The sequence below is a fragment of the Impatiens glandulifera genome, chromosome 7 (assembly GCF_907164915.1).
Source record: "Impatiens glandulifera chromosome 7, dImpGla2.1, whole genome shotgun sequence".
NCBI classification, from domain to species: Eukaryota; Viridiplantae; Streptophyta; class Magnoliopsida; order Ericales; family Balsaminaceae; genus Impatiens; species Impatiens glandulifera.
Genome location: NC_061868.1, coordinates 1,132,490 through 1,160,360, shown reverse-complemented (window position 1 = coordinate 1,160,360; position 27,871 = coordinate 1,132,490). Strand labels below are relative to the sequence as shown.

General features: G+C 35.7%; 1 protein-coding gene across 4 annotated transcripts; it reads left to right on the top strand.

Annotated features, from left to right (window-relative positions):
- The first annotated feature begins 165 nt into the window (after window positions 1-165).
- Window positions 166-27,354, top strand: LOC124944673 (protein MICRORCHIDIA 7). Of its 4 annotated transcripts, XM_047484993.1 has the most exons (22): window positions 166-728; window positions 1,080-1,154; window positions 1,262-1,296; window positions 1,372-1,450; window positions 5,151-5,243; window positions 5,386-5,470; window positions 6,425-6,500; window positions 8,179-8,307; window positions 14,501-14,599; window positions 14,683-14,784; window positions 15,228-15,389; window positions 15,480-15,575; window positions 20,537-20,588; window positions 20,665-20,776; window positions 20,852-20,913; window positions 20,996-21,042; window positions 25,785-26,174; window positions 26,259-26,311; window positions 26,392-26,479; window positions 26,653-26,775; window positions 26,869-27,053; window positions 27,088-27,354. In XM_047484993.1, the coding sequence occupies exons 1-21, from the start codon at window positions 332-334 to the stop codon at window positions 26,950-26,952; spliced, it is 2,439 nt and encodes an 812-aa protein (XP_047340949.1). In that variant the 5' UTR covers window positions 166-331; the 3' UTR covers window positions 26,953-27,053; window positions 27,088-27,354. The 4 variants fall into 4 exon arrangements, with proteins under 4 accessions (XP_047340949.1, XP_047340948.1, XP_047340946.1 ...); XM_047484992.1 differs by having other exon boundaries at window positions 15,228-15,575; window positions 25,785-26,163; window positions 26,260-26,311; XM_047484990.1 differs by having other exon boundaries at window positions 15,228-15,575.
- The last annotated feature ends 517 nt before the right edge of the window (window positions 27,355-27,871 follow it).

Genomic DNA, 27,871 nt, shown 5'->3' with positions numbered 1-27,871 from the left:
AATACAAAAGGGTACATACTAATTAAATACAATTGAAATTAGACAAATGCTTATATCACTTATTTGAACAAGACCTAAGTTGTTTGATCTTACGTTACTTAAAACAAATTTAAGATACAAATATAAAATAATAAAAGTTGATTTATTTGAAAATAACAAAAGATGTAAGAAAACGAATTGATTCGGCTGCCGAATTGAAATAGGTCCCTCCTTCTTCATATAGAAAATTTTTCCAGATTCGTCGCTTGATATTCTCCCCTGTTGCTAGTTTGTATTTCGCGCTGTTTCTTTCTTTCTCTGAAAGTTTCATACAATTCGAACCAGCAGCTCCATGAAGTCGACTGTCAAATCGTCGGAGCCTGTTAATCTCATCGACCTCAGCACTAGCAGTAGCGATAGTTTCTCCGATTCCGACGTTTCTTCTTCGGCAACTTCAGGAGAAGATTTATTAACCAATAAACGCTCTAGGGTTTCCACCGGGGACCAAGGAGGAGGAACAACCTCTAAGAAGAAAACCAAAACTAAAAAGAAAAAGAAGGATTTTCATTCTGTCTTACCGGCTGATTTTCTTCAACCTCTTCCTAAAAAGAATTCCTCTCTTCCTCTGGGTATCCCGGGGAACGCAAATGCTGAGGCTAGTTCGTCTTCTCAGATCCAGGGTTGTAAGCAGTTTTGGAAGGCTGGGGATTATGCAGGAACGAAATCTGCCGATTTGGATTTCAATTCTGGTAATCTTTCTATGAAGAATCTTAGTGTTACTGGGTTGTCTTCATTTTAACAAATTTTATTTATCTTTCCATGCATTTCTAATAGATAGATAAGAATACCGATGGCTCAAGGCCAACATGTAGTTAAAGAGAAACTAGGAAGTCATCATACCTTATATATAATAAATAGTCTTCTTACAATGGTAAAATAATAATAAAAGACAACTAAAGAAAATAAGATCAAATGTCCCCAGAACATGATGTGGGACACAACAGAATTCCATGTTCAATTCATTTTGCTTTTCGTGGATGAACAACTTTTGCAATGTAATAATGTTTACTAAAATGCTAGACTTTGACCCTCCTCTGCAGGTGGAATGGACCATGTTCGAGTTCACCCCAAATTCTTACATTCAAATGCAACCAGTCATAAATGGGTTCTGGGTGGTAAAATTCTTTTCCTTTGTTACAGAGAGTTCATTATTTAGTTTGGCTAGTGTGATTCGAGTAATCTGATTAGCTTCCTTTATTTTCTCTGCATTTCTTGGTGGCAGCATTTGCAGAACTCCTGGACAATTCACTGGACGAGGTTTGTTCATTCGAGTAGCAGCACACAAAAAGTTTTCTCTTATCTTCTCTAACTTTTATTTTTCTGTTTGATTAGGTCTCAAGTGGAGCTACATTTGTGAAAGTAGACATGGTCATCAATAGGAAAGACAGTAGCAGAATGTTATTAATTGAAGGTACTTTCTCATGGGTCTCTTTTATTTTGTCTGATGTATCAATCGAATGGTTTGAGGATGCATCTTTACGTAAAGAAGAAAGTTATTTATTCGAACTATCTATGTTTTCTACAAGACAGTTGATAGTTAATTGCACTTTCCATAACGGAATGCCTAATGTAAGGCAGTTGATAGTTAATTGCACTTTCCATAACTGAATGCCTAATGTCGTAGCTCCGAATGGATGCATCTTTTGCTTATGTTCTATATAGTTTTTTTTTCAAGTTAAGTTTGCACATATAGAGTTGTCACAAAATGTGACTTGTCGCCAAAGTGACTTCGTAAAGATCTTCTGCTATTATTCACTGTCCCCCCTGGAAGGAATGAAAGGGGGGTAAAGAGAAGAATAGAGGGTAAATAAAAGACTTCAAACAACAGGTCACAAATTCCCCCTGGAAGGAAACAAAAAAATATTGAGACATTTAAAAGATCTTCTGCTATTATTCACTGTCAACTGGACATCTCTTCCAGATTTTGTTTTAAGATGAGATTCTTGGACATCTCTACATTCCTGTTTGTCTACCAGTATTTATGTTGCTTCATGCTACCACAAATAGTTATCTTCCACTAAAGATTGTGTTAGGATTTTTTAATTATGGCCGAGCCTTTCAAGTTCTTTAATTCAAGAAACGGGTTCTTGATGATGGAATTCAACACTCTAGCGCAGCGGATATAGAATTAGAGGAGAATTCGAGGTTAGGGAGAGAAGAGCCGAGGGGAGGAGAGAAATACCACTAGATCACACCTAGCGGTCCAAGAAGGGGGAGGAGGGCCGAGAAATAACTTAAACACCAAGTTCCAAAATATTCAATTCATAGCCCCAAAAAGTGGGGTGGGCATCACCATTTAAAGAGGTTGGTTTGCCCAAGAGTATTCGGTTACAACAAACTTTCAAAATAACCGAATTCAGTTTAAGAGAATTAAGAGAGAAAGTAAACAAAACAGAATTAGTCTATAAAAACATAAACGGGCCCATATGCACACTTGGGCCGAGAGACGGATGAATAAAATATTTTAGGGCCGAGGTTTTTGATGAGCCGCACGTAACATAATCCCCCCCTTCGAGGTTCGTCGACCCCGACGAAAAGAACGTGGACTGGTCAGCCTCTAATATGCATTTTCAACTTCAAAACTATTGCTTCGGTCGGGCTTCGGCACATTCAGCAAAGGTCGCAGCATAAGACCGTATTTTCACAAAAAACTTTCGGCAAAATCGCTTCAGTAGTGGAACTGGCCGGGTCCTTGCGGTCCTTTGCGCTGCTGGGTCGCTTGCCACTCCGCCCCTGTCTAGAATTTCTGTGCACCCAAGATCGAGTTTTTCAGTGTTTAGAGTTGGCCTTGGTTGCTGCAATGTTCCCAGCGCCTGGTGCAAAAATAATTTCTTCCCACTTCGATTAAACTCCATACTTGGCTCAAAAATCCAAGCCAAGTCTTTTTCCCGAACCAGCATAACAGCAGCATCGAATGAGCCATAGTTTCTAATTAGATCATTAGGAATATCTTCCAAAGTCATTGCAGCTAGTGAAACAGTTTGGCCTTCGGGCTTACTCTTTACTTGCATTTTGGCAGCAACAATATATTCATCTAAGGTCTTTTCCAGCTGGTTTCCATGCATCAAACTGGCCTGCGACCGAGGAATCCCTTTAAGGACCGTGGTTCTGTCTTGCTTATCATAGGATAGGGTCAGCTTTTCAAAGTCCCAAGAAGACGGGCCTAGAGTAATCAGCCATTCAATTCCCAACACAATATCATATCCGTCCATGGAAATTACCTTCATTTCTGTTTGGTATTCATTGCCTTCCATCGACCACTTCAAGTCCTTGCAAACACTAGAACATAAAACATTAGATCCATCAACCACTCTAACCGATTGTACCTGGGTTGCTATGCTTTTGTGGTCTATTTTCTCCAAAATCCTGCTATTGATAAAATTGTGGGTGCTGCCTGTATCGATCAAGATCACCACCGGCAGGTTCCCAACTTTGCCCAGAATCTGGAGCGTTTGGAAGGCTTTAGACCCGGTCAGGGCATGTAAGGATATGGCTGGTTCATCCCTTGAGCCGAGCAATGAAGGTAGATCATCCAAAACAGGTTCTTGGTCAGGTTCTTGATCTTCTTGATTGGCCGAGACCATGAATAACTTGGATTTACACTTATGGTTTGGTTGCCATTTTTCATTGCAAGAATAGCATAGACCCTTCTTTCGCTTTTCATCCATTGAGGCTGAGTCTAATTGCTTAACATGGCCCTGGTTTGCATTTGAAGAGGACCCATATGATGAATTCTTGAAGTCAGTATTGGTGCTCGGCCCGGCTGTGTTGGTATTGGACGGTGTGGGCAGCAATGATGTTTCAGCGCTGTACAAGTTACCACTGCTCATTAAGGACCGATATGTTGCTTCTTGGACTTTAGCCATGGCCATTGCTTCGTTTAAAGAATCTGGAAATCGCAGCCTGATGCAGTTTGCAATTTCTTCCCTTAGACCGGACAAGTAACAATCAATGACGTAGTCCCTTGGCATATGTAATAACTTTTGAGAGATCGACATGTACCGGAGGTTATATTCTTGAACCGACCCAACCTGTTTTAAATTCATTAGCTGTCTCATTGGTGTATCATGTATAGATGGCCCGAATTGAGTCATAAGGTCTCTTTTAAACACGGCCCAAGATAGGGCCTCCATATGATTTCGGTTTTGAAGATATGACCCGTACCACATTCTTGCTTCTCCAGAAAAATGAATGGGGGCGATTTCTAATTTAGTGGCATCCTTAGTTTTGTCGACTCTGAAAAATTGCTCGGCAGAAATTAGCCAGCCCTCGACATCCGACCCATCAAACCGAGGAAAATCGACCTTGGTTAGCCGAGTGGGAGGAGCATAGTGTTGATCGCGGTTCTGGCCAGGGTGCGGGGGCCTAAATGGTGAAGGACCGTGGCAAGAATTATCATCATAGGGGCTGTGGCGGGGTTCTTGCACGTTTCCAGATGCCCCGCTCTCAAGGGCCGCCATTCTTTCTTCAGCCATATCAAATCTACGGTCTATGGCAGTTTGCATTGCTGCTGTTTGTTGTGACAAGTTTTCAATTAGGGCCTTGAGCGCGTCCATTTCCGATTGCTGGCGAGTTTCTACCATGTTGAGAATCGGCTAGCTCTGATACCAAGATGTTAGGATTTTTTAATTATGGCCGAGCCTTTCAAGTTCTTTAATTCAAGAAACGGGTTCTTGATGATGGAATTCAACACTCTAGCGCAGCGGATATAGAATTAGAGGAGAATTCGAGGTTAGGGAGAGAAGAGCCGAGGGGAGGAGAGAAATACCACTAGATCACACCTAGCGGTCCAAGAAGGGGGAGGAGGGCCGAGAAATAACTTAAACACCAAGTTCCAAAATATTCAATTCATAGCCCCAAAAAGTGGGGTGGGCATCACCATTTAAAGAGGTTGGTTTGCCCAAGAGTATTCGGTTACAACAAACTTTCAAAATAACCGAATTCAGTTTAAGAGAATTAAGAGAGAAAGTAAACAAAACAGAATTAGTCTATAAAAACATAAACGGGCCCATATGCACACTTGGGCCGAGAGACGGATGAATAAAATATTTTAGGGCCGAGGTTTTTGATGAGCCGCACGTAACAGATTGTCAACTCAATATGTTCAACAGATAATGGTGGTGGCATGGATCCAGACAAAGTGAGGCAATGCATGTCTTTGGGATATTCACATAAAAGCAAGAATGCAGATACTATTGGTCAATGTAAGTCAATATATTATTATTAAGTTTTGTTGTTTTAATTAGTATCTTTGTACATTGATTGCTTTATTTCCTCTAGTCCTAGGTAGATTGAATTAATGGTAAGACAATAATTTTCTTGTTCTTCATGTTCCATGCTAATTAGATGGTAATGGTTTCAAGACAAGTACTATGAGGCTCGGAGCTGATGTTATTGTATTTTCACGCTGCGGTGGTCAAGAGGGCAAGATGTAGGTCTCTCTACTTAAATTCCACGTCTTTTCTTTTTCCTCTATCTTTTATTCAGATGAAATAATGAGGTATTACCGTTTTTATCTCCATGTAGTTTAGATAAATTCTTAGCTTCTGCTGTCTTTTACTACTATAAGCTTTTTATATGAAATGTTGCTAACAGTATATCTATTCTGCTAATGTTAATGTGAAGGTAGTATACTCTAATTTGGAAAGTCTTACTCTTCCACACTTGCTTTTGAGATGAAGGCATTTCTTGTTAGTAGTGTATACAAAACAATATCATAACCTCCTGATTTATTTCTCTACTTCAATATTTCAAGCTCTTCACAGTTTCCCTTTCCCTCTCTAGCTCAAATTTAAGGGTATTCAGTTTTTTCTTACTGTTGGGTTATGCTGTTGATGGAAATTGGTTGATTTTATTCTTAACTTTATGTTTTCTTTACAAGTTCCATGTAAAGTTTTGGATGCCATATTGTGGAATGTAATTATCATAATACTAGATTGGCTACCCTTTGTTACAATTTGGAAGTGTAGTGACATTAAAGTTATTGGGTAGTTATGGTGGTCATCAAAGTTATATTCCAGATTCTAATATGCAACCAGATACAATTATCTTTTTGTATTTCATAAACATGTTTCGCTATCTCATCTTCTAGCCTAGCAGCAAAAAAGAGGTGGATATCCCCAGCCTCCCTGGAGGTCCTGGGTTGACGAGCCCGTCAGACGGCAAGTTTTGCTCGCCTGGTTAAGTGTGTTTACCCGTTGTAACATTGAATTAACCAAAGGATATTTTTCTTATAATGTGACTATATGCAAATGTAATGCCTAATGTACCAAAATACCATTTTGTATCAAAACTTTGTTTTGCTTTAATTTCTTTTTCAATTGTGCTTTGAGAATCTAGACTTTCATGGGTACTCTTCATATTGTGTCACAATTGTTATTTGTAGGCCTACTCAAAGCATTGGCCTGTTATCTTACACATTCTTGACAAGCACCGGAAAGGAAGATATTGTAGTTCCTTTGGTAAGGAAATTAACTCGACATCTGCTATTATTATTTGACTATTACTATGTTAGATGTGGATGCTGATAGTTTTGTTTTGAAAACATTAAAATTGTTATTATACACAAAATAAAACTAGTTTGTGGGTAGTGCACATCTTTTTCAATCTACTCACATTAGAACATTCAAAATTCAAATGTCTCACACGAGAGAAACCATAGAACCTAAAACAAACCAAAAGAACAATCCAAAATCAAATAAAAAGTTCAAAACACCAAGTCATAATATGCACCATGGCTTTTCTAGGATTCCCCATTTTGTCTTCCACTCCTTTTTTCCAAAGTTACACTTCCCAAGTTTCATCTTCCACACAATGTCTCACTCTCCAAAGAATGAAAAATTGGTTTCCAATATTTGGAAAAATTCTATAACTCATCTTGTAGACTAAACTAACAACTCCAAATTAAGTAAGGTGCAGAAGAGAGAATCTCTTCTTGTACTATGGTACTACATTGTTTGACATATCCCCACTTTCTCTTTCACCTTTTAATTATGAGATTAGTACATTCACCTCTATCTATATCGTATATGATCATTGGTTTTCTCTCGTTGTCCACACAAAACACATCTTTGTGAAATATTAGCATATAATGTCATTGGTTTGAATACCTCTAGGTTGCCACACAAGCTTTGCCCATTGCACTCTTTCTACTCTTGATCTAATAAATTCCCAAACCTTGTTGAAAGTAAGTTATTCATTTTGCTACCTTTGTCATTTGACTAAATTATCTCTTGATTGATCACAATCTCTTGTAACATCCAATTCCTTAATAATTTCTCTTCCAATCTCTAATCTCCCCATTATTGCCAATTTTTCTCGTGAATTTGGTGAAAACTCATTCCTTAAATTTGGAAGCAAAATTGCCCTCATTGCTAACCAATATGATAATTGACCCTATGGGCTCCCAGGATTGTACCAAAAAGAAGTATTTCTTCCACTGCCAAGAGTAATAGAAACAAGTTGTATATCCAAGTCTCTATTTCTCCATAGTTGTCTTAAGCTCCTAGACAATGGCAACTTAAGTTGGATTTTTCAAAATTTATTTCCTTTGATTATATTAAGTGTCTTCTCCTTCACTTAATGTCCATTCATCCAAACCTTGTTCAACTCCTCATCCCTCACCCTAGCAAAATTACTTATTTTACTCTCCATTCTTGTCACGATCCCAATTTTGCATGCTCGACTCGTCCTTGTCAGATGGGTACGAAGTTTACAACGAGGCTTGAAGTTATTTGCAATTTTGGGGACCTGTGGGGAGAGGTCTGTACCCATTGCCATCCCTATCACAATACCCTTGCTACAGCTGAGCGCTAATACCATGTAGTATTTGATAGAATAATTGTGTTTTATTCCTCTGTGTTGTATCCTTTAAATCCATGATACATGAGTTACCTAGGATAACACTTGATCTCTAAAAACATTGGATACTACTTATATGTGTTAGTTACAGAGTATGATTTTATATATTTCTACTAATCTACAGTGATTATCTATACATTAAAAACATGGGATTCAAATGTTTCTTTACATTGACTGTTATCGAAGATAGTAGGATATGGTAATTGATTTATTTTTTCTCCAAATGATTGAATATGTTAGTTGATTTTAACATTTTCCTTGGCTGATAAATTTTGAAAGGTCGACTACCAGAAAGGAGTAAAGGGGTGGGACAGGATGACGAGGTCTTCCACTGCTGACTGGCATAAAAACTTGGAAACTATAATCCGGTGGTCTCCTTTTGCAAGTGAAGAAGATCTCCTTCGTCAGGTTATTATCGATTCATCTTTCTTTTTAGGATAGTCAGTTATTGACATTTGATTGTTAAAAGATTTTGTTGACGTATTGGCTTGAAATGTATGTTCTATGTCCAAAGTTACATTATACTCTAATAGAGTTCAAACTCTAGGGTTTAAACATTCTGATACAGAGGAAAGGGTTAGGGTAATTACCCTAAGATGATTTGAGCAGCAAAAGGAGTGTAGAGGGTTTTAGGACGTCCAAAGGTTATGAGGAAAAGGGTTTATGATAGGAGAATACAAATAGAGGACTTGTTAGAATTTAGTATGATGAAATTAGTTGAAAGTCCTGTTATCTCTCCTGAGGATCTCTTTCTTCTCTCATCTCAGTCTAGATTCTCACCCTAGGGTAGGGTTTTCTCTTCCCATCTCAATCTGTAATTCTTCCCTAGCAGGTAGGGTTTCCCTTATCTAAGTCTCAATTCTGTGTAATGTTATCATTGCTTTACAATTAATGTGTCTTTTATCATTTCAATTTCATAACTCCTTGCATCACAATCCATGAAGGGAATGAGAGATGCCAATAGAATTTTGGCTAAGATAAGAGTTCTAAAGCCATTCAGTAGTATTAATGCATAACACTATTCTAATAACCAGACTCTGGGATAAGATAAGAATTTGACCTGTTTTTATATTAGTCTGACCTTATTCTAATTAACTGGAAAATATAAATACCTATTCTAATAAACTGCAAAAGATAAATACTATTTGAATTTCTTCTGAAAAAGAAAACCTATTCTAAGAACTGGAAAAGATAAATACTACTTTAATGATTTAATAAATAGTCTTTCGTAACTATTTACCCTTTTTAATTCGAATCCCCTTGGGATTTATCTCTTTCCCTAGATTTGCGGTGTATCAGATTCCTTCATCATCCAGTTGCTGCTACATGTTTTGGCTAGTGGAGAGCCACTTAGATATATATGGGGCTTAGGAGGAAAAAATCTGCAGTTGTGAAGCTGCCCAATCATCTACCATTACAGATGGTAATGGGTCGGTTCAGGGATAGGGATACCACCGCCCCGATCCCCCGGACCTCTATCATCCTCAACGGGGATTTTATTATATACCATCCCCTCCCCGAAAGGGGACAGGGATTTCCCGTGATTCACCAAATATTCAAATTATTTTTTAAATGATATAAATAAATATTTTTAATATTTACTTTGAAATTTGAATAGCCAAGAAAAAGTTATTTACTTACCTTTTCATTCATGAACTTAGAAAAGAAGATTATATAGAAGAAAATGAGGAAAGATGAAGTATTTGTCTAAATTTTTTATAGCTAAAAAATCTAGTATGATAGGTAGATAGAGAGAAAATCATGATACTTTTTTTTTTATTAATGATGATTCCCGTCACTTAGGTTAGATAGATTGAGATTTGATTTACTTTTGAAAAATGTCAACTTTTCAATGAAAAGAAAACGCAAAATGCGTTTTAATGGATTACAAATGGGAGGGAGAAGAGAAACAAAAACAAAAGAATGGAAGGAGAAAAAGAAGACTAAATGCCAATAAGATCAAAAAAATTCTCAACATGTACAAGATCCCTTTTTCGAATAAAAACAAACGTGTGGAGCATAAAGCTTTTGATTCTTTCAATTCCAAAACTTTTCTCTTGGAATGTTCTTTTATTCATTTTTTCCAAATTGCCACTAAATTATGAGGGTATAGGCTTCCAATCATGATTGATGATATTTTTTGCTCCCCCACCTTATTAATTCTTTCCAGAAGTCAGCGACGGTAAGCGACACTTACCAATGAAAATTGAGAATGTTCTGCAGAAGAACCCACATGTCTGTGGCAAGGTCGCAATGGAGAAGAATGTGTCAATAGTTTCCTCGTTCCTTCTTACAGAGTCAACACCTATTGGCCAAATGTCTCGCCTTTGTTTTAAGTTTAACGGTAGTTAAAACTCTCAAATTAATTGCTTCCCATGCAAAAAATGATATCCTATAAGGGATTTTGGATTTCCACACTTCCTTCCAAGGGAACTCAGTTGGCGCCCCTTGGATGGTCGCATGGTTATAACACTAGTCTTAAAATCCTAGGAGCTAGACAGAATGAAACTATCGTTAGACTCCTGTTGAATTGTAACTTGCATAAGGGTCTCCACTAAGAGAGCGAAAAGGCGGCGATGTGATTCTCCATTCATTGAGGCCAAAAAAGTCAGTCACTCTAGCTTTCTTTTTATTAGAGATCTCGTATAAGTCCCGGAAGGAGTCCACCAATTTTCCCTTAGCATGCCATGTGTCGTTCCAAAAATTAATTTTCTTAAATCAATTTTCTTTCCGTTTCCCACTGAGGAGAGGAGAGGGTAAAGGGTCTTCCACATCCTTGTAATGTGCCCCCAGATACTACTAGTGAGATCTTCTTGAAAGAGGTATCCATTCATTATCGCGAAGTTCATACTCAAGAATGACTGACTGTCATTCTCATTTTTAAACCTCCACCACCAATTGTCTTGATTTTAAGACCACCTTCAAAGATGATAAGTTTTGTAATGTCCCACTTGACTAGATGAGTGACTCTTGTAGAGATACTGTTACCATATAGAAAGTTTCTCATGATGGATTCAATTTTGTTTGCCATAGAGACTGAGATAGGGAAAAGGGGCATAATGAAAGTGAAAATTGTGACAAAAGAGCACGGGGACAAATCTGCCGCCCTTAAAGAGAAGTTTGCTCTTCTAAAGAGCCAATCTGGCCTCCATTTTTTCAACGATTGGGTTCCAGATGTCCTTACAACTAGTCTTGGCTCCTAGAGGAAAACCTAAATACTTAGAAGGAAGATGACCATTTTTTAATCTCAAAAGTTAGCCAATACATGTGTTTGGATGTCACCAGTGAAAAAAAGCTCTGACTTGTCTATATTAATCTCAAGTCCCGAACACGCAAAAGACCACGGAACATGGAAGTTATCAGAAGTGGGCTCTACAAGACAAAGTGTGCCGTCTGCAAAAAAAAAAGATGAGTGATGAAGTTAGCCCGTCTCGATTTTTCCAAATTAATTCCCGTGAAGGCCTTGCGATGGCTGCCCTCTCGAAAAACTTAGATATTCCTTAGACGATCGTAAACAAAAGGGGCGAAAGAGGATCCCCTGTCTAAGACCATCGAGCTTTTTAAAAAAAAGCTAACTTCACCATTAATAATGATGGAGAACCTGGGTTTAGAGATGCATGTTTTGATCCACTTTTACCCGAAGCTCATCTTTTTGAGGATAAAAAGAAGGAAGTCCCAATTGACATGATCAAAAGCTTTCTTGATGTCTAATTTACAAAGGCAACCCCTCCCCCTTTTTCTAATGACAGAGTCAGTGCACTCGTTAGCGATAATGAGGCATCAAAGATCTGTCTTTCTTGCACAAAAGCCATCTGATTATGGGAGATAAGGTTCGACAGGAGGACTTTGAGCCTATTTGCAATAGTTTTAGCCATAATCTCGTAGAAAATAGAAACAAAGCTAATAGTCATGAAGTGTTTGAGCGCTCTCGTTCCTTGAATCTTTCTAATAAGAACAATGAAACTAGAGTTCCAACTCTTTTCAAAAGAGGGCGTCTTGTGAAAATGCTTGAACGATCTTAAGTAGTCATCTTTAATAATCTCCCAAAATTCTTTGATGAATGCAATACTGTAACCGTTGGGGCAAGAGTTTTATCCCCGTCGCAGCCATAAATGACTTTTGAGATCTCATCGATCGTGAACTCCCACTCAATGTAAACCTTTTGATCATTACAAATCTGTTGAAACGCAACCCCCGAGATTAAGTCTTCGCTTGCTCGTTCAGTAAGGAGATCTTTGTAGAAAGAGAGAATGAAGTCTTTAATGGTTGACAGATTGGAAGTCTCGACCCCATTAACCTTAAGAATAGAGATCTGGTTGATTTTTTACGAGAATTAGCGAAGTTATGGAAAAATCTCCAATTTGAATCCTCTCCTTGAGCCACAGACAACGCGATCTCTGCCTAGCATTACCCTCCTCTCATTTGTAAAGAAAATCTAGTCGCTTCATTAGAGTGAATCTATTGAATGTCTCAATGTCTGTGAGAGCACATTCTTTCTCCAACTTGTCAGACAAACGTTAGAAATGTTTGAATGGAGGGAACCAAAGTTGGTTTTCTTTCACTCTCTTATAATTTTTTTTTGAGATTTTAAGTTTGTGAAAAATGATAAAAGATGGTCTCCCCTCAACCGTTGGATGATTGGACCTCCACTTTAGGCACACAATTATGATAGGAGAGAAGAGCGTTTTCAAATCTGAATGGAGGTTTTGGTTGAATGTATAGGCCACAGGTAAGGGTAATAAGTTTGTGGTATAAAAGGCGATGTCGAGTTCTAAAGCATTGATTCTTTGAGGAGTATAGACTCTCCCAATCAGAGATGTAGAGAAATATGTCGATTCGAGACATACTCCCGTTATCGCTATCACTTCGCCGAGTGTATTTCGACCCCTCGAAGATAGGGTCAATAAGAAAGGAGTCATTTATGAAAGTATTAAACATGTCCATCTCCCTTGTAAACCCTCTCGAGTTTTTTCGCTTGGGGATCTGACGAGGTTGAAATCGCCACATATGCACTACGGACATGCAATATAATATTGTTAAGTTCCTGAATGAATCTTGGTTTATTATTGTAATCCACCGGACTGTACACAACACTGAAGGCCTAAAAATTCCCACTGGTGAGGCATTTGAATTTGATGCATATAGAGTATGAGCCTGCATTCCAAAGGACAATAATACCTCTTGAGTGTCCGTGAGCATTTAAGTTTGCCCTCTTAAAGTTGTAATTTCTGGTGAGGCCTATAAGAAGACCTTCTTCGAGGTCCGTGATGAGGGTTTCCCGAATGGTAATAATTTCGCACTTACCAGAGTTAATGTATGAAAACATTGAATTTCTCTTTTTTGGGTGGTTAAGCCCCCACATTCCACAAAATAATTTTACTTAACATAGAGAATTTGTGGAGTTGTGTCCCTTGTGCCTCCTCGCCAACATTAGAGGATGGTGGGAGATTTGATTAGTTTAGGTTATGCATATTTTCATTTTATTTGACCTAAAAGTTATAATACAAATATATTTATTCATATAATAATATATACATATGTATATATATACATATATAATGACATTATTTTTTTTTTGAAAAGCACAAGATGTGTTTAATGAATTACAGATGTGATGGAGAAGAGAAATGAAAACAAAAGAGCAGAAAGAGAAGAAAAAGAGTAAATGCCAATAAGTTCAAAAAATTCCCAAACCCGTACAAAATCCCCTTTCACGAATAGAAACAAACGTGTGGAACATAAAGCCTTTGATTCTTTCAGTTCCAAAACTTTTCTCTTGGAATGTTCTTATATTTATTTCTTTCCAAATTGTCCACCAACATTATGAGGGGTATAGACTTCCAATCATCACTGATGTTATTATTTGCTCCCACTTTATCCATTTTTTCGGAAGTCAGCGCGGTAATCGGCATTTCCCACTGAAACTTGAGAATGTTTCGCAGAAGGACCCACATGTCTCTGGCAAGGTCGCAATGACATTATTATAATTTTATGTATTCGGGCGGTTTCGGGTTGAGGATTGGAGCGGGGCAACGAATTACCATCCCCAGTCATCGTCTTTTGGGTTTTTCCCTATCCGCCCGTTTGTAGATCTGATTAGTTTTAGGCTATGCATATTTTCATTTTATTTTTATCTTGAAAGTTTTAGGCTATGAATAATATATAATATATATTCGGGTGGTTTCGGGATAAGTCTCAGGGTGGGGCAAAGAATTACCATCCCGGTCATTGTCTTTTGGGTTTTCCTGATCCCCAGTCAAAGCGGGAAAATCTGCCCCAATCGGTTTGAATTGACTTGGTTTCCGCTGTGGTGTTTTTTAATTGCCATCCCTATCTACCATTCTTGAAAGCTCATGTATAGAACCACTAAAGCAATTAGTTTATTATTCATAAATAGACAAGTTTCCAACCGCTAACTAAAAAAGAGATTACTATTGTTGTGGTTGTTCTTCTTGCCTGTGCATTGAAGCTATGTTCAGTTATGAATTTCTTCTCCAAGGCTTATGTGGACATGGGTTTGTTGGCCCAAATTATCCTGCCCTGGTTATGGCGCTCCTCTCTTGTTTTTAATGGGTTTCTTTTCCCTCAATTTTTGTTGCAGTTTTCTCGAATGAAAGATCAAGGTACATGCATTATAATATATAATCTATGGGAGGATGACCAAGGGACGTTAGAGCTTGATTTTGATGCTGATCCACATGTATGCCTTCAGGATGTCTTCCATTAAAAAAAATCATAGATAGTTTCTCTTTACAATACATACTTTTTTGCTTGCCTTTGCAGGATATACAAATCAGAGGGGTAAATAGAGAAGAGAAGAATATACAGATGGGGAAACAGTTTCCAAATTCCAAGCATTTCTTGACATATCGGCATTCATTCAGGGTAATCAGTTAATTACTGATTTTCTTACTCAGATGCGTTATAAATTTTCAGTTCCTTACTTTTTAAATATCCCCATGTGCTTGTTTAAACCGTTTTTTTAGAAAATAAATCTTGTTTAAAGTAAAAGTGTTTTTTTTTTGGGTTAAATGATCAAAGTATCCTTTGTATTTAATATTTAAACTTCATAAAAAAAAAAAGGGTAATTTGATATTTTGGTTGATGATATTATTGATGAAGTGATTGATGATGGGATAAAGGTTTATTATATTAAATTTGAATAACCATTTATTATATTGTAAATGCTGTTAAAAGATTGACTATATTTTTGTTTTATCTTTTAATTTCACAGAAATCCTGTAATGTTAGTTTTCAACTGAGCCATGTGAAAGTTCTCTGATTTCCTTTCATCCATGTGTTTTCTGCAAAATAAAATTAAAATGCAGAGCTACGCATCAATTCTCTATCTCAGAGTTCCACCTGCTTTCCGCATTATTCTTCGTGGTCGAGATGTTGAACACCACAACATCGTGAATGACTTGATGATGACCCAGGAGGTTACTTACCGTCCAAATCCCGGTACTGATGGAGTGCAAAAGGATTCCAATGTAATGATAGTTGCTAGACTTAATATTATATTAAGTGCTTTTAGGGATTTGCATTTTCTAATACATATTTTATTTACACATGGTAATCAGATGGTTGCTGTTGTGACTATTGGGTTTGTGAAGGATGCAAAGTCTCATATTGATGTCCAAGGCTTCAATGTCTATCACAAAAATCGGCTCATTAAGGTTTCCTTCCTTTTTCTAATCTTGTTGAAAATGTTTGATTATTTGTGTTGGCTATTATGTTATGTAACTAGAGCTAAATATATAATTATTATGAAAATGATTGGGGGAGAGAATTTGGGTGAGGGAATGGAAGAGGAAATGACGTAGCACAATCTGATTGGCTGAAAAAATCAAATAATTTCTCTCTTTCCTCTCACTTTTTCTTTTTTTAACCGATGAGGTGATGCTACATCTTCTCCCTCATTCCCTCTCCTATCACTCCTCCATTATTATTAGCATTTAGTTCCTTAGTAATGTTACCTTTTTTAGTATATATTAGTTAGACACCGTATGAAGATTTCAATCCTCATATCAATGAAGATTTCAATCTGATACAGAATTTCATTTAAGGGGAGAAGAGAAGAAACCTGAAAAAACTCTTCAAAATAATGACAATTCATTCAATTATTCAACATATTTGCATCAGTTACAAAGTACTTATTTATACTAATTAAACATAACTGAAAATAACTACCAGATAATTAATAAATATATAAATAACTAACTACTAATAATTACAACTAATTTAACTAAGTACCTATAACTTACTATATAATAATAATATCTACTAGACACCTGAAAAAACTCTTCAAAATAATGACAATTCATTCAATTATTCAACATATTTGCATCAGTTACAAAGTACTTATTTATACTAATTAAACATAACTGAAAATAACTACCAGATAATTAATAATGACAATTCATTCAATTATTCAACATATTTGCATCAGTTACAAAGTACTTATTTATACTAATTAAACATAACTGAAAATAACTACCAGATAATTAATAATGACAATTCATTCAATTATTCAACATATTTGCATCAGTTACAAAGTACTTATTTATACTAATTAAACATAACTGAAAATAACTACCAGATAATTAATAAATATATAAATAACTAACTACTAATAATTACAACTAATTTAACTAAGTACCTATAACTTACTATATAATAATAATATCTACTAGACATCACTCATACCATATATCATTACCCCTATAGAATTTCATGACCTCAATTGTGTGAAGTTGTGCCATTAAATAACTAAATACTAGTAATTACTACTTTTTGAGAAGAACAATAATTACTAATTAGTTAGTTATTTAATGGCACACAATTGAACTAGCTAGTAATTACTGCTAATTTAACTAATAACTTTGTTGGTAATGTTATTCAATTTCCTTGCCCAAGACTAGTTGAAATCACAATGCAACTTGTGCAACTTTGCACCCGATAACCAAAATCAAAGAGTTTGAGTAGAAAGAAAGATGAACACCAAAGAATTATAGTGGTTCGGCTAAATTGCCTACATGCACTTGCAAAGGCTGGGCTATGGCTTTCTCAACTAGAATCACAAAGTTTTACAAGTTACAACACACAAAGCTTTCAAGAAGAACTCTCCAAGATAGAATTGCAGCTATTGCTCCCTATTTATAGACCATGGAGGAGGAGGCCTTACAAGAATTAGAAAGCTAGACAATATGTATAAATGAGTTACAAACTCAAGCAACCTTTTGCAACAAAAATGTCTAGAACTATTAACACTTCAAAACAACATATAAAGCATTGACTCTGACGTACTAAGTTACTATCGGCCTATAAATTACTACACATCACAATAATACCTTATCATTTGCTCCCCTATAGAAATACTTGACCTCCATGATTGAGTGTTGTTGTACAACATTACACACACTGTCTTCATTTGCTTTTGTCATAAAAACCAAAAAATACTATATTGTGGCTTCCGTTCTCCGAGTTGGTACATGTCTATAGCCAATGGAGAGCTATCACACCAACCTAAATAGCTTAGGTTCTTTGGTGTTGCCACAAAGCATGAAGATCTTCTAACACATCAAGTGAAGGAATCAATGAAATCACTGTTTCATGTTTAGGTTGAGCACCAGCATTTTCATTGTCGATTGTATCCAAGACTTGTAAATGTGATGTTCGATTGTCAAAATTTTATAGTGTCTACATTTGTTGAATTCATGGGTGGCAAGACCTTGGTAGTTGGTTCTACTCTTGTCATTTTTTTTAAAAGGTCAACTTTTTTATTGAAATCGAGAGTGGAACGTAATAATCGTTCCTAAATAGTTTGCAAAAAATAAGAGAACTAAAAATACAATTAAGTTAGATTCCGATAAGTTCGAGATAGTCTCATCTCGTGCACATCCCTTTCTTGACTGATTTGAAAGTTTGAAGAGAAAAACCTTTAATCTTACCGGTCCGAAACTATTTCCTTGGTCCGAAACTATTTCCTTGAAAATTTCTCCTATTTCATTATTTCCATAATATCCACCACATAATAAGTGGGATGCACTTCATTCATTGCTAATAACCTCTCTCGAGCATCTCGAGATCTATTGTTCCCAAAAGTCCATAATGTTAAATATTAGGAGGCATGGCATTGATAACGTTTTGAAGAAGGGCCCAAATGGAAGAGGCAATGGGACAATGAAGGAGATTATGAATGGCCGACAAAGACGCATTTGTTAGCAAGGGAAAAACTTTTTTTTAAACTTGTCGAGAGTAAGAATACCTCTGTAACTAGCCTCCTAGGAAAAATAAAAAGAAAATTTGGAGGAATCTTTAGCTTCAAAAGCTCTTTCCAAGGATAATGCTCATCAACTCCCTCAACTAGAATTTAGGGATATCGAATGGATCCTTCAAAGCGAAACTGTCCATGGATTATGTAGAGATTGTTGTATCGATAAGGAGAGAAATGAGCATCTGACAACTTAGCAATCCCATCAGTGGAGAGCCTGTGGTTGTAAGTGAGTGACCAAACGATCTGTCCACCGATGAACCGGTGAACCTCAACAATTGTGGCCCCCTTCTTTTTAGAAGCTTCATAGAGATCGGAAAAAATAGCTGAATGGTGCCGCCAGGATGTCACGGTTCAGTCTAGAAGAAAGTCTTTTTGCCGTTTCCAACTGAGAAGTGAAGGAGGGGATGGAGAGATCCCCACAGTTTTGCGATTTGACCCCAAATGCTACTACCACGGTTAACTCTGTTGGCTAAATGGATCCATTCGAAATCCCTGATACCGTGTTTAGATGAAATTGCTTTGGCCCATAATCTGTTATCATCTTTATGGTATTTCCATCACGGCCTCGGATCTACAATGTGCCCTTCATCAACTGAGCTTATTTTACACATGAAATGTGGGGTCCACAATCACATTTGTTTAAAATAAACTCACTTTAATGGAGGGCACATCTGAGGGCACCTATTGTGTAACAACATATTCTCTCCCTTCCACCTCCCTTCCACCACCGCAAAGGAGTGAGTGTAAATGATCTAAGATCCTTGATTCAGAGTCCGCCCTCATGTTTACACAATTTAGTACTGTTCTAGTTAACCAAGTGGGAGACACGTGAAGAGCTAGAATTAGAAGTTTCTCATTATCGTCTCCATTCTTTTTACCGTGCCGGCTGGGATGGAGAGAATATACATCACATAAGTTGGGATAGCCGAAAGAGTACTCTTATAAGGGTGAGCCTCCCGCCTTTTGATAAGAGCTTACCCTTCAATGAGCTAACATTTGTTCCATCTACTTCTGTCATTTGTATGCATCCTTTATCCATTTTTTGGATATATTTTTTTTTGTCAAATTAGATATTGCAATTAAATATCATGTTTTTGGAACTATAGATCCAAATGAGCAACCAACGGACATAGACTGAAAGGTTGCCTCCATATTTTTGTAACCTTAACCCACTAAGGCATAATTTATGCATAGTCTGCCTTAATTGTCGCCAAACAAGCTGAAAAATGCCTCCTTTCTCTTTTCCTTTTTCATGTGCAAGACTAGCCCTAAATTACAAATGGCTCCTTCTGCTAACAAGGCACATAATTTTCTCCTACAAAAAGGCGTCGGCTATGTTCTTCTCCATGACAAGACACCAAAACCTTCTTAACGCTGCTATGTTCCAGATGGTGACGAAGGTGGCCAGATAATCTTGGTGATGAAATTGGGCAGCCGATGAAAATGATTATTGTTTGTAGCTCAATCTAATTAAGCTTTATTACTAATTTAACTAACCTTATAATTTTCTATATAATAATAATATTTACTACGTATCACTAGACATAAAAGACGTTTGTTTTCTCCAACTCCAATCAAGTTTATTGAGCAACTCAAGTGACCAACTAAGTTTATTTAATATAAGTCTATTATATAACCCATATTTATAATCACTTATTTGTATAGACTTAAGTAAAAATATGTTAAAATTAAAATATCTATTTCTTATTTTAAAAGAAGAAAAAAACTAAACACCCTATTCAAAAAATTACCAAAAAATCACTTAATTCTTCTAAATTTAATAGAGTTATTGTTATATATAAAGTTGTATTAGTTTTTCATTTTTTTTTCTATTTACAAGTACAATAAATCTCCTTCTATTTGATCCTATGTATTAGATTTTTGATAATTATTTTAAAAAGTCATCTCAAAAATATAATGTGATCCGATCTAAACAAATTATAAAATAGAGAAGAGATGAGAGAAATTAGAAATATATATATTTCTCATTCTCTCTCCTATATATATCTCGGTAATAAATTATTAATATTGATTTTAATTATTTAGTATATCAAATTATATAAGGGTATAATAGTAATATATTTTGTCGGATATTAGTTTTAGATATTATAAAACTAATTTAAATATTGAGTACTTAAATTTTAGATGTTTCTATTTAGTTAATTTAATCTTTTATCTTCCGATTAAATTATGAAGTACTTTAAAATTCAGTTTTCAGTATTCAAATCTTAATTTTTAGTTTTATCACTTCCATTTAGGTCCAATAACTAAAGAAATCTCCCTTGATCTCCACTTTCTTCATGTTTATTTGAATTTTTTGTGCTCACCAGTGTGTTAACTTTAAATTATTTATTCTTCAAGCCATTTTGGAGATTGTGGAATCCTGCTGGAAGTGGTGGTCGTGGAGTTATAGGCATGTAAACTTTCCATCAATCAAATCTCAATCTCGATTTTGATGTGTTGTTGCTCATATTGTTTTTCCTGTGCAGGAGTATTAGAAGCCAATTTTGTTGAGCCGGCTCATGATAAGCAAGGATTTGAAAGAACAACTGTGCTCTCAAGGCTTGAGTCTAGACTAATACAGATGCAAAAAACCTATTGGTTAGATTTTACCTTTTTTTTATTTAAATTTGATTTTTAAACATATTGATGATTTTCAAACATGCACTTCTATAGGACAAAAAACTCTCATAAGATAGGTTATGTCTCCCGCAACAAAGATGAAGGAGATGGTAGAGGTATTTGTTGTCAAATTTGTTGTATGAATTCATTAATTATTATTTTTATTCATCTCTCACAATTGTGTTTCAAAATTTGCAGAAAGCTCACCTGAATACAATCCTGGATCGACACCTCGTCCTAAACAGGTTAGAGTCTTGTTTGATATGGGGTTATTTGAATAATCAAGTGGTTATTTGAAAAATAAAAACCTTTATAGAGAGCTTCATCAACTTTATCGGTTTCTCCTTTTGACACATAGGAGTAGTTATACTTTTGCAATCCTCCATTTTGAACTTGTTTAAGATCTGATTGGCATACTTCTTCTGATAAATATGTCATCTCTTCTAAATCTGTCATCTCAAAAAAACTTTGTATATCCCTTTCAAATTCTTCAACAAACTTAGCATTGCTTCCTGTAGCTAACAGGTCATCAACATTTAAAGAGATGACAACAAAATTGATTTCGTCACTTTTGACATAGAGAGTTGCTTCACTTAGACTTTTTTTTAAAGCCCAACTTCATCAAATACTCATCAATTCTATTGTACCAGACTTTTGGAGTCTGTTTCAATCCATACAAGGTTTTCTTGAGCAAGTAGACTTCATCTTCATGCCCTTTCACAACTAACCCTTCAGGTTGCTCAACATAAATCTCCTCTTTAAGGATTCCATTTAGAAACGTAGATTTAACATCTAGCTCATACACTTTTCAACCCTTTTGAGCCGTCAAAGCAAGTAACAATCTAATGGTATCTAATCTAGTTAGATGGGCAAATGTATCAGAAAAATCAACACAAATGATCTGGGCATACCTTTTAACAAAAAGCCTTGCTTTGTGCTTGTTAATGGAGCCCATTGAGTTCAGCTTGGTTTTGAACACCCACTTCACTCTATCACCTTTCTGTCCCTTGGCCTCTTTACAAACCTCCAAGTATGATTTCTTCTCGATCATGGTGATCTCCTCTTTCATTACAGTTCTCCATTTTGGATTCTTTTCAGCTTCCCAATAATCTACAGGCTCAAGGACTGCAACATTGAAACTCTGGTAAATATTGGAGAGCAATCTTGTACCCCTCACTGATCATCATCCACCAACTCTTCTTCATTCAGTTGAGGATATGGAGTTGGTTCTACTTCTGCCCAATTCAACTTGTTATTCTTCATGAAGTGTACATCTCGACTTATCACAATCTTTCTGGTTTGAGGCTGACATATTCGATAAGCCTTTGAAACTGTGTTGTACCCCACAAGCCTTTTTGTATAGCTTATCTCTCTTGATCTTTACATTAGAAAAACACAAACACCCATATATTTTAAGGTTTTCACAGAAGGCTTTAAACCATACCATGCCTTAAAGGGTGTCCTTCCTTCCACAACCTTTTTGGTAGCTTGTTGAGTAGAAAGACTGCAGTGTTTGCAGCCTTTGAATCTTGCAGCCACTTTGAGCTTCTATCCACTTTTTGAATCTCAAAAACACACTACCAACTTCAGACTTGAATTTGAGGAAATAGATCAAACACATCCTTATATAGTCATTAATGAAAATTATGTAATACTTGCTCCCATTCAGTTAAGGAGTTCTGTGAGGCCCAGGTATGTGTGGATTAATTTTAGCCTCTCAAGTGGCTCTCCAGGTTGCTTGCTTGATAGCAAGTCTTGATTGCTTTCCTAATTGACAAGCCTTGCATTCTGACAAGTTAGTTTCTAATTGAGGCAAATTCAACACTGCATTATGATGAAAATTGTCTAGCCTTTTATGCTTGAGACATTGTAGCTGAATAGGCTGCTTGCTCCTCCTTTAGTGGATTTAGCTCAAAACTTTTTCCCTTGACTTTGAGAACACATTCACCCATCTGCATCTTTGATTAGGCACTCTTTGCCCTCAAAGATCACCTTTAAGTCTCTTTCGAGTAGTTGACCAACACTTTATAAATTCTGAGGAACTGCCTACCGCCATAGTCCCTTTTCATTTGACTTCAAGGTACTCTCCATTGCCAATCTTGAGCTATTTGTTGCAAAACAAGTTGCCACAAAGAGTTGCTCCTCCTGATCTGCAATTCGAATCACAATTCTTTGCTGAAAGTTCACTTGAGTCACATCCTTCTATTGCAGATTACTTTTGCAAATATTTTGGTGATGCCCCATCATATACACTTCTCACACTGCACATCTGGCCTTCTCCAGCATCTAAAAGGTGCATGACCTTTCTTCTCTCTACTTGTGCCTGGAGAATTTGAACCTGCATTTTCCTTCTTGCTTTTCCAGTTCTTCTTCCCTTTTTCACTTTAACTTGATTGCACTTTTGCTGACAATGCTCCTTCTACATACTCCTCATTCCTCATCAATCTTCTATGTTTTTGTGACAATTCTGATTAAAAAGATAGATGTTTTTGTGGGTTTCTCACACTCACAGCTCACTCAAGAAGATTGCTCTCATACGAGTTTGTTAGTTATTTCAAGCTAAGAATACTTTTCTAAAATACCAGTTTGTTAGTTATTTTAAGTTAAGAATACTTTTCTAAAGTAGAAGAAGAGATGTTAGGGAAAAACTTTGTAATTTTAATTAAGCTGAAATCATTTAAATACAACCAAATGGCTAAATAGTGAAGCTAAAAAATAGGGCAATACATGGACATAATTTCCTAGAAACCACCCACTATATTAATAATTAATTAATCAACCATAAACTAAAACTGAAATGCTAAAAACAAGAGGAAATAGGGGAAATAACAGCAGCTCCAAGCAAACTTCAACATGAGCCTTTGTAGGAACTTCTTTCTTCTCTTTGGCATGCCATTGTCACCTAAGAGTGCATCACTTACTCCTTGTTGAACTAGCAAGGCCCTCATCTTCATCCTCACTAGGCCAAAGTCATTCTTCCCCGTCAACATCGAACAGATGGTAAGGCCCTCATCTTCATCCTCCATAGGCCAAAGTCATTCTTCCCCGTCAACCTCGAACCGTGTTGCCATCAGAACAAATAATGATCACCTACCGAGAATACTTTTAAGATCTTCAAATAACTCTCTAAGAGTCTTCTTCACAACCCTTATCATCCTACTAGGCTTTGATACCAATTGTTAAGATTGAATTCCAAAATTAATAGCTATGCTAAATGATCCAAACCTTCATAGAACAGAAACCAACCAAGAAGAACTTCAATGATCAAGAAACATAAAAGAACATGGAGGTTTGGAAAATTGCCTACATCCACTTAACCAAGACTAGACTATGGTACGATCTCGGTTACAAGGATGATATACACAAGAATGATCTCACAATGTACATTCTCAAGACTACTCAATAAGGTTCTCGGCTAGAAAATGATTCTCATGAGATTTCTCTCTTGCTAGTAGTAGTTCTCTTGTTAATCGTGATTCTCTCAAATGTAGTATATTTCTAATGAATGCCTACTCCTCTATTTATACCATAGGAAGATAAACTTGCAACAATAGAAACTAAGACAAGATAGACTAAATGCAGTTACAACATGACATTATAAACTAGTCTTCACACTTGTCTTGAAGAGTCATTATGAAGCATACATCTCAACATCAGGAATGATAACGAGGCGTCAATCCAATAGGCTAAACTTGAGAGGCCTCAAAGAATGATTTGGTCCCTACTCTCAAGTCCTTTCAAACAATTTGCTTTCTCTCTTGTAGGGGTGTTCAATATTTGGTCTGAACCGAATATCCGACCGAATTCGAATTCACCGAATTCGAATAAACCGAATTCGAATTATATTTTCGGTTTTCGAATCGAATTTTAAACCGATTCGAATTCAAATACGGTTTTCGGTTTGGTTTTCGAGTTTAGGTTTCAACTCGAAAACCAAACCGAAAACCGAATTCATTTTTATTATTCATTATTATTATTTATTTTTATTATATAATTTATTACATATTATATATTATATTATCATGGCCTCTTACTAAATCTCTAAATTAAATCCATAATTCCTCATTCATTTTCCCCTTTCTCTAGCTGTCCACACCTCTCAACCGCCATATATTGTTGTCCTCGACACTGTTTTACTTTCGTCGTTCAATTGTCGAATATATATTGGCGTTAATCACTAAGCTAAGTTTGCATGATTTATATTTTTTTATAATTTAAGTAGATAAGATCTCTTTAACAACTTATTTATTTTGTTAACTCTTTTAAAAAAAATTATAAGTATGGGATGTTCTTTATTTGGTCTAAACCGAATATCCGACCGAATTCGAATAAACCGAATTCGAATTTATTCAAATCGGTTCGGTTTTCGAATTTGCTTAAAAAAAATAAAAATTCGAAGAACCCGAACCGAAAATTCGAAGAACCCAAAAACCGAACCGATGAACACCCCTACTCTCTTGTTGTTGTGATTGGTTCTTGTGTGGAAGCGGGAAACTGATGTAATTTGTCACGTGTTATTATATTTCACAATCTTTATAGGTAATTTGTTTATATTTTATGGGATTGGGTATTGTAGGCCCATTATGACTATTAAAGTATTGGTGTATAAATGGTAGAGAATAGCAATTGAATGACATAATATGAATGGTGAAGAAAATGTTCTTATCTCCTTTATAAATATTAGCTATTCTATTGATCCCATTCTCATTGTTATCTGTTACAAATTGATGTTGTGATATTTGGTTATTTATGATTAATCTAGAAAACCCACATCCAACATGGACTTGTTTGATGTAAATAAGGGGTTATTTGGATAAATGACCAAAATGTCATTATTTAAGTTATAAAAATAAAAGGATAATATGGTATTTTGGTTGATGATTTGTACTATGTAATGATAAATTGAATTGTTGATTATTTGAAAATCTCATATAAAAAAGGTTTATAAGTTTTTAAAAATGAAATGTATTGGACTCATTTATGACAGGTAAGCAAAAAATCTGAAGTACATGGTAAAATAAGTGCCAAGGATAAAGGGAAAGCACATATGCTCAATAAAGGAGACGATAGTGTACAGAACCAGCGCCAGCACCAAAGATCTAGGAATGATTTGACCTTGTTGCCTCCACCATCACCATTGTCTTCTCGACGTGAAGGGGGTAGTGATGACATCATACCTGCGAATGATTATGCACTAATCCTCCGGTTGCCTGATGTCGAAGACATCTTGCCTGTTGCTGCCAGGCCTTTGGGAAGTGACAACTCTCCTACAGTTAGGTCAACAACTTCAAGCTTTGGAAACAGAGGAACTGATCAAGATTGTGAATCGAATGCCATACCTACTTCAGTCATCGATCTTAAACAGGGTTTTTCAAATGTAGGATTTAAGTTTAGAAAAACATTCATCTTCTATGATTATGGATGTTTAAGTTGATCAAATGTGCTTATTAATGACTGATAGGGAAATGGCGAGTTAGAACGGTTGAGAGAAGAGAATCGGCAATTGAAAGAAAGGTATTGTTTAATTGAAACATAATTTATAGTCTTGATTAGTCTTCAGCTGTTTTTGATACATTCCAATCTGGTTTATGTAGATTAAAAAGAAAGAAAGATGAAATCATTGGTGATTATGTGCGGGATTTGCAGCTTGAGAAGAACAAAAGTAAAGATTTAGAAGCAAAGGTAGGTTACTATTTCTTTTCAGGTGTTCTTTTGCGATAATCATGCAGAATTTGAATTTACAAAGGATATGTTTGATTCAACAAAATAAAGTTTGAAGTACCAATTATCATCAAATGATAATTCAAGTAAACACTTAATTATTTAGATTAAGTGAAGTTAATTATTGTTTTTAGCTTGAGGAGTCAAACAAGAAGATTCTGGAGATGAACAAGGAGCAGCAATCATTAATTGAGATTTTCTCAGAAGAGAGAGAGCAACGTGATACAGAAGAGGAGAAATTGAGAGAGAAGTTAAAGGTTAGTTATTTTTCTTGAATGTAACATGTTTTTTTGTTTCTTATAATGAATGAAAGATCCTAAAGCTTTGAAAGTTATTTCCGAGAAATGTAGGATCTGCAGGACAAGCTTACAAGGTTGGAAGAACAACAACGAGTAATCAAACGTGGGGAACCGAGTAAAAAGAGAAGAAAGTAGTAGCAGTTTATGAAGATGTTTTATTGTTTGAGAGATGCAGTTATATAGTAGGAATCCACGATGCGTACTACATTTTCTCGAAAATCTTTGATAAATTTAACATCTCCCTTCTCAAAAATCTTTGATAAATTTAACATCTCCCTATGTAGGATTCAAACCTACATATTTTGTGATGAGATGTTTACTACATTATATAAAACTGTTTTACAGATTTAACATCTCCCCAGGTAGGATTTGAACCTACATATTTTGAGATTTAACAATTCCCCAAGTAGGATTGTTATCTGCATGTTTTGCAGGGTGATGCTTGTTAGAACTTTTAACAGATTTAACATTTCCCTAAGTTGGATCGGAATTTTGGAACCTACATGCTTTCCATATTACATTCTTTGGAATCCTTAACAGATTTAATATTTTGTAGGCTTTACTATTAGGCAGTGTTTGTTCAGCAGTATTAGACTGTATATATAGGATAATAATTCAAACAGTATATTTGATTAAGTGTTTGGTTAAATTTTTTATATAAACAGTAGTTAGAGGTTATATAATTTATATATCAAACTAGGTACAAATTTATACCTAGTCAAACCAGTTACAAAGTAGTATAAAAAATTATTTCCAAATTTACCCCACTCGTTTCTCATTTTTATTTTTCATATTATATTTAAATTTGTTTTTATATTTAAATTGTTATATTTAAATTTATTTTATATTTTAGTTTTATACTTTATAATTTTATTTGGAATAGGTTGATCTAATGTACATTGATTATTGATCGATAGACAAGTATCTTCCATTTTACGAAGATTGGTGTATTGTATTTTAAAAAGATCGAGCTAATGATATAGAGTATGAAAATGTTGGAAAAGAGCCTACATCGAGGTCAGTTTATGCAAGAACTAATGATGCAAAAAAAGGA

What these genes read in the sequence shown, in the direction of transcription:
- LOC124944673 (XM_047484990.1), top strand. Translation starts at nt 332, where the DNA reads ATGAAGTCGACTGTCAAATCGTCGGAGCCTGTTAATCTCATCGACCTC. An exon ending in CGATTTGGATTTCAATTCTG is followed by an intron (nt 729 to 1,079) that starts GTAATCTTTCTA and finishes CCTCCTCTGCAG; the next exon opens with GTGGAATGGACCATGTTCGA. An exon ending in CGACACCTCGTCCTAAACAG is followed by an intron (nt 21,043 to 25,784) that starts GTTAGAGTCTTG and finishes CATTTATGACAG; the next exon opens with GTAAGCAAAAAATCTGAAGT.